This window comes from Staurois parvus, unplaced genomic scaffold (assembly GCF_062004578.1).
Source record: "Staurois parvus isolate SC_StPar_1 unplaced genomic scaffold, SC_StPar_1.0 ptg000390l, whole genome shotgun sequence".
NCBI lineage: Eukaryota > Metazoa > Chordata > Amphibia > Anura > Ranidae > Staurois > Staurois parvus.
Window position 1 is genome coordinate 5,976,522 of NW_028318186.1, and position 14,087 is coordinate 5,990,608.

Below are 14,087 nucleotides of genomic sequence, written 5' to 3' on the forward strand. Positions count from 1 at the left end.
GTAGAATGGCTGTAAAATACAAGCTATACCTTACTATGTTCTCACAAATATATTAAAAACTCTGTTGAACTTTTTATATACTGCCTTGAAGATCACTCTCTGACTCTCTCTTGTCTATCTGTATAACGATGTCTTGAATGTTAAACAGGCTTATTCAAAACCAAATGGATGGAATATTAAAAAATGATCTGCTTAGTCATCACCTTGGAGGGCATTGCACTGCATGGTGTGTGTTCATTGCAGCATGGGAGGGGAGAAGGTATAGCTCCATACTTTGTGGAGTAGAATATTAACAGGCTGTTAGTATAAAGCTACACATACAGAATACAAAGCAGGATAACCGAGCGGAACATCTAAGAAGAGACCGACCTGATTTCTGAACAACAGTGGAAAAGGTTAGGATATCTCAAATTGTTGCTTTTATATGTTTGTGTGTGAGAAAAACAATATAAGAATACACAGTATAAATACCCAATAACATAGCTGTCCATTGTATCACCACAAAGATAAAGATTACAGAGCAGATCAATGTCTTATCCCTACAACTGAGACTACCAGATAGCGAATTGTGCAGAGCGTCCTGTGTAAACTCAGATAGAGCAACTTAACTGTCACAATGCTTCAAAAAATAAAACCAACACTAACAAGTAAAGACCTTGCAGCGCTGCTGTATTGTTTTTCTCTAGTTTGTGTTTTTCATTTTTTTTCAAATTTTTTTGTTTGAAGCCAGTGCTGCATTATTCACATTTTGGCTACTAACCAACTGATTGCTTTAGCCCAGGTTCATACTGGTGTAGCCTTGATATCGCACTACTTCAAAGTTGCATATGCGATTTGCACTGCCAATTTCATTGCGGCTTGTGACTTCATAAAACAGAAGTCTATGTCTATTTCTAAATGAAATCGGCAAAACGTAGTGCAGGAAACGCTTTCATAATCGCGACATGAGTAGTGGCGATATGAACAGTTCCGTTGCCGGCAATGGGTGCAACTTGTCATGCGGTTTGCTGAAATCACATGACAAGTCATATCGGTGTGAATCAGGGATGATTGTGTATCTATTTATAAATTCATTTTGTATAAATCCAAAACTGTTTTAGAGGCACTCAAGGTTCTTGCAGAAGAGGAAGATCAAAGACAGCAGTGTATTTGTTGTCAATGTTTCGATGAAGCAGAAGGTTTCATCGAAATGTTGACAATAAAAACATTGCTGTGTTTGATCTTCCTCTTCTGCAAGACCCGTGAGTGCCTCTTAACCAGTTTTGGATTTATATGGATTTCTTTGTGAGTGAACACCTGGACATTTATCTCAAATATAGAGTGCCATAGCTACCTTTTGAAAACCATACTTTCAATTTGTATAGTTGCAGCTTATTTTGAATAAATGCCCTAGTGATGGAAAACACATTATTAGGCTTCCCTGGGGTTTTCTGTGATGTGGTCTGACATTACATTGCTTTTAAAAGTTTGAATAAAGAATATTCCTTTTAATTGACATTAGTGTGCAGTCATCCGAGCTTTCCTCTATACAGGTACACACTCATGAGCTAGACCTGCACCCAGTGTGGATTTGGGCTGTAAAGACAGACCAACCCGGAGCAGTGCTTCCTTTTTGTTTGCTCCAGTTTTTTCCTCTATCTTACCATCCTACCATGTTATGCAGTACTGTTAATGTGTAATGTGGCTAAGGATAGGGAGATGGGAGGAAAAACAGGTTATGTAGTCATAGCCTATAGTGCTGAAGGCTTTACAGTGAAAATCCAAACTGTAATTGGAACAGACATCTTTTGCATGTACTGTATATTTGCAATATTATTATTAATATTATTATTATTATACAGGATTTATATAGCGCCAACAGTTTGCACAGCGCTTTACAATATAAGGGAGACAGTACAATTACAATACATTTCAGTACAGAAGGAATAGGAGGGCCCGGCTCGCGGAGCTTACAATCTAAAGGAAGGGGAAGGTGATAGAAAAGGTGTTAGCTGCGGGGGATGATCTGGTGGAGGTGATTCAAGTACAGTTCTTAGGTGGAGGTGGGGTAGGCTTCTCTGAAGAAGTGAGTTTTCAAAGATCGTCTAAAGGCAGACAAGGTGGGGGCTGACTGGACATGCTGTGGTAGGGAGTTCTAGAGGATGGGAGAGGTTCTGGAGAAGTCCTGGAGGCGAATGTGGGAGGAGGTGATGAGGGAGCTAGAGAGGAGGATATCATGGGAGGAGCGGAGTGGGTAATTTTGGCGGTATCTGTGGATGTGGTTGGGGATGTAGCTAGGGGCAGTGTTGCGGATGGCTTTGTAAGCCGTGGTTAGTATTTTGAATTTTATACGTTGGGTTAGTGGAAGCCAGTGGAGGGATTGGCAGAGAGGGGCAGCAGTCATTGATCGGTTGGTAAGGTGTATGAGTTTAGCAGCAGCATTCATAAAAGACTGAAGGGGGGATAGCCTGTGTAATGGTAGACCAGTGAGGAGAGAGTTGCAGTAATCGAGGCGGGATATAACCAAGGCCTGGATAAGTTGTTTTGTGGTGTCATTGGTCAGAAAGGGGTGGATTTTGAAAATGTTCCGGAGGTTGAGGCGGCAGGATTTAGCCAGTGAGTGGATGTGGGGCCCAAAGGAGAGGTCAGAGTCTAGGATTACGCCTAACACCCTGGCATGAGGGGAAGGACCAATGGTTGTGCTTTTGATCTTAATGGTAAAGTCGTGAATGGGGGATCGGGGAGGAGGAAATATTACAAGCTCAGTTTTTGAAAGATTGAGTTTAAGGTAGTGATGTGACATCCATGCTGATATGTCGCTTAGTAGAGTTGTGATACGTGAGGAGATTGAGGGGGTGATCCGGGGTGTGGAGAGATAGATCTGGGTGTCATCAGCATAGAGGTGGTATTGGAAGCCATGGGAGGTTATCAGTTGGCCCAGGGAGGAGTTATAGAAAGAGAAAAGGAGGGGCCCAAGTACAGAACCTTGGGTTACCCCAACAGAAAGAGGAAGCGGAGCAGAGGAGAAGGAGTTGTATGTGACATTTAAAGTGCGCTGAGAAAGGTAAAAGGAGAACCAGGAGAGAGCAGAGTCACGGAGGCCGATGGAGTGGAGTTTACTGAGCAGGAGCGGGTGGTCGACTGTGTCAAAAGCAGCAGAAAGGTCAAGGAGTATGAGTATGGCCATTGGTTTTAGCAGTTAGTAGGTCATTAGTGAGTTTTAGTAGGGCAGTTTCTGTGGAATGTTGTGGGCAGAAGCCAGACTGTAGGGGATCAAGAAGGTTGTTGTCGGTGAGGTAGCAGTTCATACGGTTGTGAACAAGGCACTCGAGAAGCTTGGAGGCAAACGGGAGCAGAGGGACAAGTCTTAAGTTATTCAAACAGGTGGGGTCCAGCGAGGGTTTTTAGAGGATGGGAGTAACCAGTGCATGTTTAAATGGGGAGGGAAAGGTGCCCATGGAGAGTGAGAGGTTGAAGATTTGGGTTAGAGAGTTTAGGATAGAGCAGGAAGGAGGCTGCAACAGTCATGAGGGGGACAGGATCCAGGGGACAGGTGGTGAAGTGGGCCTTGGAAAGGAGTTCGGTAACTTCCTTAGTGGTAACAGGGTCAAAGGAGGAGATGTTTAATAACAGTCTGCAAACAGCCTGTGGAATAAAAGCAGTGCACCTCCCTCTGTCTGGCCTTGGAGGAAATCAAGACACAAAGCATAGAATATGGGTCTCCTCCGGGTGAAGGATTTTAGTCAGTCTTCTGAAGATTCTTACCTCTATTCTGATGAGATTTCTGATTGATCTTTCTCAAACTTAGGCACCTAGAGACACCGTTGAAATAACTTTCCAGTCTCTGGGAACCCCTGCTAATAATTTCTATATCTATAACTCATACATAAATAGTGTTGTGCTAACTCATATAGACATTATAGTCCATGAACAGATTCAAACATGATAGTTCAATCAAAATATAAAATATAACTATACATATAAAGTGCTTAAATGGTGAAAATCAAATAAGGTGCTTGAATGGTGAAGAATGACTACAACGTGCTCCGAATAAATTACGCCTATTTGAAAAACACGGTGATCCACCTTAACTCAATGTTCATCCACCTAAAAATATATATGGATGGCTGCACACCTCCTACTGTGGACCTATAAATTAATACAGGTCAACCAAGCATGGTAACTCCAAAACGATGCTCTAAATGGCAGCAGAGAGCTGATGACAGGTGCCCCTTCAATGACAGTATAAACGGGACTCTTCTCAGCTTAACTCCACATAGAAAAAGAACAGAGGACATCTCCCATAGTGTAATACTGTTTTAATTCCACATAAAATAATTCCAGAGAGTCACTCACATGATAGAAGCAGTAAAATATCGATATGCAATTCTGTAAAAATCTGGCAATGACATCAAGAGGCTCCGCCCCCATGCGTTACGCCACCAACCAAGTGGCTTCGTCAGGGAAAAGCTGTCAGGGCTCCCGGGTATGACCAGAGGTGTGTGACTGACGCAGGGAAACGCAGACTTCAGATATGTTATAAACAATACAATTTATTAACACTAACAATACAAACATAAATGCAGTGCAATACTAAACATAATACAGTGCAAACAAACCCAACCAACCACCCACAGATAATACATACAATGCAAGCGTCGTCAGGCAGGCCAGGTCAATATCAATCGGGCAGGTAGGTACAGGGGGAGCAAGCGGAGAATGGTCGGGGTCACAAGCCAGGGTCAGCAGGTAGCGGGCAGCGTGGTACAGAGTGTCAGGCAGAGGGATGGTCAGGAACGAGCCGGGGTCAGAGCAGGAGAAGTCAGCAGAGGTATAGATCAGGCCGGGTCAGCAACAAGACAGGAACAGGAATAGGAACAGGAACAGAAACAGGAAGCAGGAACAGGATACAGGGCCCAGGAAAAACATACACCAAGGCAGAGTCTGCAGGTCTGGCCATCCCTTAAATACACCAGCATAAGCAGTTTAAGGTGTTTGCTGGCTGCAAGGTTGAGTCTCTGATTGCTGGGAGCACCCGCTGGCCAGCCCTGGTACTGCAGCTCATAAGGCAGGTGAGTCCCACCATTGCTGGCCAGTCCATTCTTGACAAAAGCCCACCCAATGACGTTCACACCCTTATATGGATCTAAGTAACCATGACTACCATTCCTGCTCTGTTCTGTAGAGCCTGCAACATCGCTGGATTTCACATGGAACAAAAACTTTTTATCATAATTCACAAACAATCCTACCTAAATTTATTATACAACAATATTATTTAAAAAAAAAACTTTAAAAGGATTGGAAAAAAGTAAAAAAAATCCTATGATCTTGTACAGCCCCATCTTGTGGTCAAAAAGTATAACATCACCCAAGTAAAAAATTCATTATAATTTGTACTTAACACTAATCATATTAATCAATATTGATAAATAATAAAAAGGAAAAATAAAAATATTTAAAAAATTATTATATGGCCTATAAAAACAGATAAAACCCACATTAATAGTTAGTGATAAAACAATTTAAGTCAAATTCTACATTATGTCCTGATGGATAAAACGTCTGCATTTCGTATATCCAAAAAGATTCTTGCTGACTTAGAACCCAAACTTTATTACTGCTATTCTGATGAGATTTCTGACTGATCTTTCTCAAACTTAGGCACCTAGAGACACCGTTGAAATAACTTTCCAGTCTCTGGGAACCCCTGCTAATAATTTCTATATCTATAACTCACTGTACATTAGTGTGATGGTCAATGGGAAGAATGCTACTTATATTTGTGGTCAGCGGGAGGATTTTCCTTTTGAACAGATAGCTAAAAAGATCTTGGGTGCAATTGGGAACTTATCTGAGAGGCAGAAATTGCTCCTTGCTCAAGGAACTCCTGATAACTTCAGCTGGAACCTTAGGGTTCTACAGAACCGTGGTTGATAAAGGTTGATCTGCCATGTCCATTTTGTAAATGGGGACCTACATAATCTCAGTATTGTAATGAGAAAAGACCTCATCTGGAATCTGCAGTTCAGTTTTGGGTACCAATTCACACAAAAAAAAATTGGGGAACTGGAGAAAGTACAGAGAAGGGTAACCAAACTGATAAGAGGCATGGAGGGGATCAGCTATGAGGAAAGATTAGAGGAACTGAATTTATTCTCTCTTGAGAAGAGGAGATTAAGGGGGGATATGATCAACATGTATAAATACATCAGTGGTTCATACAGTGAACTCGGTGTAGAGTTATTCACCCTGAGGTTATCACAGAGGACAAGGGGGCACTCTTTACATTTGGAGGAAAAGAGATTTAATCTCAAAATATGGAAAGAGCTGTGAAAATGTGGAATAGACTCCCTCAAGAGTTGGATCTGGCCAGCTCAGTGGATTGCTTTAAAAAAAAAGCCTGGATTCTTTCCTAGATACAAATAATATAACTGTATACTAACATTTATAGGTAAAGTTGATCCAGGGAATATCTGATTGCCTCTCGGGGGATCAGGAAGGAATTTTGTCCCCTGCTGGAGCAAATTGGATCATGCTTTGCTGGGTTTTTTGCCTTCCTCTAGATCAGGGGTGGGCAAACTTTTTGACTTGAGGGCCGCAATGGGTTCATATATTGGAACCGGGGGCCGGACCAAGAGTATATGAATGATGTGTATGTGTCATCCATAGTAAGTATAGTAATATTCCCCCATAGTAAGCATAGTAATTAATCCCCCATATAGTAATTCATCCCCCATAGTAATTCATCCCCCATATAGTAATTAATCCCCCATATAGTAATTCATCCCCTATATAGTAATTCATCCCCCATAGTAATTCATCCCCCATATAGTAATTAATCCCCCATATAGTAATTCATCCCCCATATAGTAATTCATCCCCCATAGTAATTCATCCCCCATATAGTAATTCATCCCCCATAGTAATTCATCCCCCATATAGTAATTCATCCCCCATATAGTAATTCATCCCCCATAGTATTTCATCCCCCATAGTAATTCATCCCCCATATAGTAATTCATCCCCCATAGTAATTCATCCCCCATATAGTAATTCATCCCCCATATAGTAATTCATCCCCCATAGTAATTAATCCCCATATAGTAATTCATCCCCCATAGTAATTAATCCCCCATATAGTAATTCATCCCCTATATAGTAATTCATCCCCCATAGTAATTCATCCCCCATATAGTAATTCATCCCCCTTATAGTATTTCATCCCCCATATAGTAATTCATCCCCCATAGTAATTCATCCCCCATAGTAATTCATCCCCCCTATAGTAATTCATCCCCCCTATAGTAATTCATTCCCCATATTAATTCATCCCCCATATTAAGTCCCCAAGTCCCCCCTGTGTCAATTCACTTACCTTTGCTCCGCGCGTTCCTCTCGCCGTGTTCCCGCGCCGTTCTGGTGTAGCATGAAAATCTGTCTCCTATGAGGATCTGTCCCCCGTGACGTATCTGCGCATGTGCCAGTTTCAGGCATTAGCAGCCGATCGGCGATCTCCGGCACATGCGCAGATACGTCGAGGGGGACAGATCCTCATAGGAGACAGATTTTCATGCTACACCGGTCTTCACGGCGGACTGTGAGAGGAGCCTAGCAGGAGCCTAGCTCCGCGGGCCGGATTAAAAGGTCCGCCGGGCCGTATACGGCCCGCGGGCCGTAGTTTGCCCATTGCTGCTCTAGATCAACTGTGGGTATAGGATTATAACTTTTTTTTGGTTGAACTGGATGGACTTTTGTCTTTTTTTAATCAGACTAACTATGTAACTATGTCTCTAAACACTTTTTAAAAATGAGCATTAGGAAGCATTACATGAAAAATCAAATTCTCATTTAATTGGATGTCTGACATTTTACCAGTAGCAAGATGTCTTTAATGGCCTTTTTCAAAGCATGTCATTTGACACAGTTGTTGTTCATATGATTTAACCTAAATCAAAGAGACAATCGTTATGCAAGGGAGGACTGAGGGGCAAATACAACCACTTCATTGCAGGGACAGATTTCTGTGGGCTAAAGAGAGTGCATCACACAATGGTGCCTCAGTGATTGTGAGCATGTTGAAAGGTACAGTAGGTGTTCCTAAAGAATTATGGTGAGACATATCTTTTCACATATTCTGGCATCAGTTTCCTTTGTAGCTCTGATTATTTTGGTCCCATAACATAAGCTGAAAAGGAAGTGGGTGTTGGAAGACTTATACATGTCAGATGCTGGATACATGGGTCTGCACAGGCAGATACATATACAGTATAATACTCAGCGTGTGTCAATGGTCAATTGTCCTCACTATGGACCACCAGCCCAACATAGCCCAAGCCCCCTTTCCCCAGCCCAGTCTTCATTTATCCCTTTGGCTATACACCTATAAAAGGCTAAGATTAAGGATGAGTTTGGGTTTTCTCCAGATGTGACCATGTGGCCATATTAGGTAAATGACGTCACAAGCATTCCTGCCTCTTTGTGTACATGCAGCTACAGGGCTGGGGATGCATGTATATTAGATGGCAGTGAGCAAGAGTGACAGCTTACTTCTGGGTTCAGTCACTGTTAGTCGTGAAATATTTAGTGTCTGTCCATAAAAATATTGCCTCACGTATAGCTGACTTCAAAAGCAAGTGTGTGATAACAATCGAATTTCAAGCAGATAAGTCATAACAGAACCTAAAGATTAACTCTTTTACAGCTCTATACAGTAACAGACACTTTAACCAGGAGCCCAAAGTTAGAGCTTAAAGCAGAAATTTTTCTTTTTTACCATGCAGTCAGACTGTGTCCGCACTGCCTGAGATAACTGCTCGTTTTGTGTAGGGGTTTGGAGTGCTGAGATATCCTTTGATCTTCCCGGCACAAGACTGGTTCCTTCAGCTCCTGCCCCCTGTGGTCTTGTGCAGTGGACTGTTCCTGACGTCATCGCGCCCATAGTCCAGCTCTGGACATGAAGACGTCAAGAACAGTCCATTGCTGGAGGGTGGGAGGGTGCTGTTTTGTGGAGGATCAAAGGTTCGGGTCAATATAGGTGCTGTGTTCACCCCTAGAGAAAATGAGCAGTTAACACAAGCAGTATGGGCACAGCTCCACTGCATTGTACAAAAAAAATGCCCAACGTTCTGCTTTAATGTAGAGTGAAAAAGAACTAGAACCTCTTTTTACTTTTTGCTGCTTAATTTTAGAATTGGGAAGTTAGTATTCCAGTGACACCTGTGCAAGAATTGGGGGTGCAGTTGTCACCGTGACAAGCTGGCACAAAGATCAATTAAAACAAAGAACATCCAGCGCTCCTCTGTACTGTGTAACAATAATCAGTCCATAGATAAACACATTAACAGTCTGTCGTATAACAGCAATTACTGCAATAGTAGATGAATGCTTGCAGAGTTAGTCTGGCTGAAAAAGAAAAAAGACCATCTAGTTCAACCATGAAAAAAAAAAGTTATAATCCTATACCCATAGTTGATCCAGAGGAAGGCAAAATACCCAGCAAAGCATGATCCAATTTGCTCCTGGTGGGAAAAAAATTCCTTCCTGATCCCCCGAGAGGCAATCGGATATTCCCTGGATCAACTTTACCTATAAATGTTAATATCCAGTTATATTCTGTGTATCTAAGAAACAATCCAGGCCTTTTTTAATGCAACCTACTGAGCTGGCCAGAACCAACTTTTGAGGGAGTCGGTTCCATGGTGTGATAGAGGAGCGGATGAAGGAATGGATGGATGGATGATGAATGAATGAAGGGTGGATGGATAGAATGTAGTTCATCACTGTAGCTGCTCTGATATCTGGGCAGGATCACCTTATATAGCAGGAAATGTCAAAAAGCAGGGCGTTGAGGTTAATACTAAGCGAAAAAACACCTTTATTAAAAACAGCACACTTATTTGTCAAAATTCACCAATCCACCAGTAGATAATGACACAGCAGGTTGAAACACCAGATCTGATCTGCTGAAGGTACACAGAGGCAATAAATGGCTGCCAAACATGCAGAAGCAGGGGCTCCAATGGGCCAGCAGATAGTGTGGTTACAAAGAGCTGGGGGTGTCTCCAACCACACTATAAGGATGTCAGAATCCTTAGGTCATGTCTGGAGGGGAAAGCATAACACTAAGACCTGCAGTCTTTTGTCCCTAATTTTCACTCCCCCCACCCGTTTCTACAGAAATGGGAAAAGAATTTTGGGTATTACCTTGTCCCTCGAACAGAGGGACCATGTTCTGTATTTTGCTCATGACTCACCTATTATGTGTAAATACCAGGAACTGGGGTACAAGTTACTCACCCGCTGGCACAAGGTACCCTCGCTGTTATGGAAAATATACCCGGAAGTCTTAAACATTTGAGAGAAGGAGGGCACATCCTTCATATATTTTGAACATATAAAAACTGGATAACTTTTAGACTCAAGTGCAATCTGCCATCAAAATCCTTACTGACTTCAACCTGGGCAGCAATCCTGCCAGATACGTGCTTCTTCTCTCTGAGTTCTCTAGACACAGATTTATTTAATCCACGTTGGTTCATCTGCTGAATGCTGCTAGGGCATGTATCCCGGTGCTCTGGAAGCAGGAATCTCCCCCACGTTCTTGCACTGGTACTCAAGATTGGATGAAATCCTTTCCATTGAAACCTTTCTACATCTCTGTATGACAGGGAAGACAAATTTAAACTGAACTGGTTTTATGGGGCACTCTTTATATGCACCTGTGAATATGGTGAGATTCTCGCTGAGGAGTGAGAATCCCCCTATTCTCTTCCCTCCAACCCCCCCCCCCCCCCCTTTTTTTTTCTCCCCTCTTTCTTTCTTTCTCTTCTCTTCTTTCTCTTTTTCCCATATAGTTAGTAGTCCAACCTTTAGAGTGTTTATTACCTGCTGCTGTGTTAAGGTCAGTGTAAATTGCTGTGATATGATCTACAGATTCTATTTTTTTTGGTGGCTACCCTAATTGGAGATGCATGTAATTTACCTGGTCTTGTACTTCTCTGGATTGTTGTATTGACCTTTTTATTAATTATGTCAAACCTTTGAAATATTTATAAACAAAATCTGAAACTTTTCACCACTTTATCCTAACCAGGCAAAAAGGTTATGGTTAGAGTGTGCTTGGATAAGCCCACTGATTGTGTCTATTACAATGATCAGTACTTCATGGTAACCATCTATGTTGTTTCCCATTCCCTCTAGACTTGAAGACACATTTGTCATGGATCCTGTGACAATTCTTCTATCCATCATTGTCATCTTGTTTTTGGTCAAAACCTATAATGACCAAAAAACACAAAAATACAAAAACTACCCTCCAGGGCCGAAGCCACTACCATTGATTGGAAGCTTGTATATGATTGACTTACAAAAACCTCACTATGCTTTTATGAAGGTAATAACACACTTACTCTGCTGTTCTTTGTAAAAGTTAAAAAACTTTTTAAAAAGATCATATATTCCAAATTTGGTTATGTAAAATTAGGTGTTAATAATACTAATGAAAAAATATGGAAAGTGACAATACAAAAGCTGACACTCAAACTAGATGAATTCTAATCCAGATTAGCCGTGTTAAACAAGAAGTACTAGGATGATTGTACAGTAAATGTCACAACAGATCAGTCATCATAGTTTCAGTATAAGGACTATTATATACAAAAATGCTTAGTACACACTCCAGGTGTTTGGTGGGTAGGTAATCACTGGATTGCCAGAAAGTTGTCTAAACTATGCCATCCAACTCTACCATCATCTGTTTTAACAGGGGAAACACTTCAAGTGGCTTTATTACACCAGCCCCTCTAGCTTGAAGACCCTCTTAGCCTGGTATTTTGGGTTCTATGCTCAACACAAATTCCAAATGAACTACAATTGCCAGAGCCTTTTCCTTAACCTCCATTACCTACTGAAAAATTATGTGATGGAGCAGAGGACTGGGGATCAACATTGTTTGATTTTAGGCATTTTTCCAGGCCAGTTATTATTATTAATATTATTATTATTATTGTTATTATACAGGAATTGTATTTGTTTTGCACTTTACAAAATGGAGGCAGGAAGTACAATTATATTACAATTCAACACAGGAGAGATCGGTGTAACAAAAGGTAATAACTGTTATGGATGAGCTGCTTATACAAAGTAAGAGAAGATTGGAGCAGGCATCAGCCACTGAGAAGCAGCATGGAATATGCATTCCAATTTACTGTTTTAAATTTTTAGACCATCTTAATGGAAATTGTATGGAGATACTGGCCTCTAAAAATTATGGCGTGGAGAAACGGTAAAAAGAAACCAAAAGCATTCCACCCAAATACTTTAGAGCACATGGCAATTTTAAATAAGGCATTGATTTTATAAACTTTTTAAAATAATTTCTTAGAAAAATGATCATATTACTTCACAGTCAGGATAATCTAAAGGTGGCTGATCATATATGCACAAACACACATCCCAAAGAAGACCTGAAATCTCCCTGTAGGTACCTATCAACATGCACATGTCATAGTTTCCATGATGTTTTAAAATATATACGGTAATAATTTACTTTGCATTGCTTTTATAGCTGTTTGAGAAGTATGGCTCTGTGTTTAGCATCCAGCTGGGTTTAGAGAAGATGGTTGTCCTATGTGGTTATGACACTGTTAAAGATGCACTCATCAACCATGCCGAGGAATTTTATGAAAGACCATATACTGCAATTTCTGCTAGAACATCAAGTGGAAATGGTAAATCACAGAATGTTTTTTAAAAAGACCTACAGTTTTAAAATTGTCAGATGGTTCATGTTATGTATTAGAACAAGCTCCATTCAGGATATACTGTAAAAATCCTGAATGAACTGTCATGTTTTCATTTCTGTATGCCAAACTACTAGGAACATTTTCCAAACCATAACTCAGGTTCCTGCACAGTCTCTCACATGCTTCCAGATTAGTTTTTCAAGGTCTACTGCATTTGGGTTGAAACTTCACAATCATGAGGTGGTTCAAAAGTTGGAAACATCGGTTTGCTTTCCAACACGTTTAATAATCTTTTGAGGGAGCAAACAGTTTATTTCTCCTTGCAGAATAGAAAAATATACAGTACTGTTCAAAGGTTATAGGCAGGTGTGCAGAATGCTGTAAAGTAAGAATGCTTTCAATATATATATATTATTTAAAGAAATATCTAAATCAAATCAATATTTGGTGTGACTACCATGGCCAGATCTGGGGGGGTGCTGGGGTGGGCTGTGCCCCCCCAGATTTCAGTTGTGCCCCCCCAAACCAGGTGATCTCCCCATCATGTACATTGTGCCTTTGACCACTGAGCTTCCCCCGGCCACAGTGATCTACAGTAAACAGTCCGCACAGGAGAGGTGACAGTGGCAGAGAATAGAGAGCCGAGAGGAGGTCACTTGTCCGGACTGCCGCACACAGTTTAATTACCTGCACCCTGCCTCCTCCAAGTCCCGGCAGGAGGAAATGTGTGCAGAGTGCAAGTAATTAAACTAGCAATCCTGTGTGTGTGTGTGTGTTTGGGGGGGGGGGGTTAAATAACTTCTGTTTGGGTTAAGAGGTGGAGGGATTAGCAACTATTTGCTAGGAGGGGCATATGTGTTGGAGGGGGGATATGTGCAAGTTGGAGGAATTAGGGGGCCATGTATAAGGAGGACGAATTAGGGGGGATATGTATAAGGAGGAGGATGAATTAGGGGCAATATGTACAAGGAGGAGGAATTAGGGGGGATATGTGCGAGGAGGAGGGATTGGGTGAATATGTACAAGGAGGAGAAATGGGGGGGGGTATGTACAAGGAGGAATTAGGGGGGATATGTGCGAAGAGGGAGGGATATGTGCAAGGAGGAGGAATTAGGGGGAGATATGTACAAGGAGGGGGGATTGGGGGAGATACGTGTAAGGAGGAGGGATTAGGGGGGATATGTGCAAGGAGGAGGGATTAGGGGGGATATGTGCAAGAAGAAGGATTGGGGAAAATATGTGCTAGGAGGGGGGCTTGGGGGAATATGTGCTAGGAGGGGTATTTGGGGGGGGGATATGTGCTTGAAGGGGGTTTGAGCAGTATGTGCTATGAGGGGAGATTGGGGGGGGGGTTGTGTTAGG

The 14,087-nt window shown here is 41.7% G+C and overlaps 1 protein-coding gene across 1 annotated transcript in view; it reads left to right on the forward strand.

Annotated features, from left to right (window-relative positions):
* Window positions 1-321: 321 nt before the first annotated feature.
* LOC149455648 (cytochrome P450 2K1-like) overlaps window positions 322-14,087 on the forward strand; it is a 38,025-nt gene continuing 24,259 nt past the window's right edge. Inside the window, exons 1-3 of the mRNA XM_089686040.1 lie at window positions 322-395; window positions 11,182-11,374; window positions 12,548-12,710. Coding sequence (XP_089542166.1) covers window positions 11,201-11,374; window positions 12,548-12,710 — 337 coding nt within the window. The 5' untranslated portion in view covers window positions 322-395; window positions 11,182-11,200. The remainder of the gene's footprint in view (window positions 396-11,181; window positions 11,375-12,547; window positions 12,711-14,087) is intronic.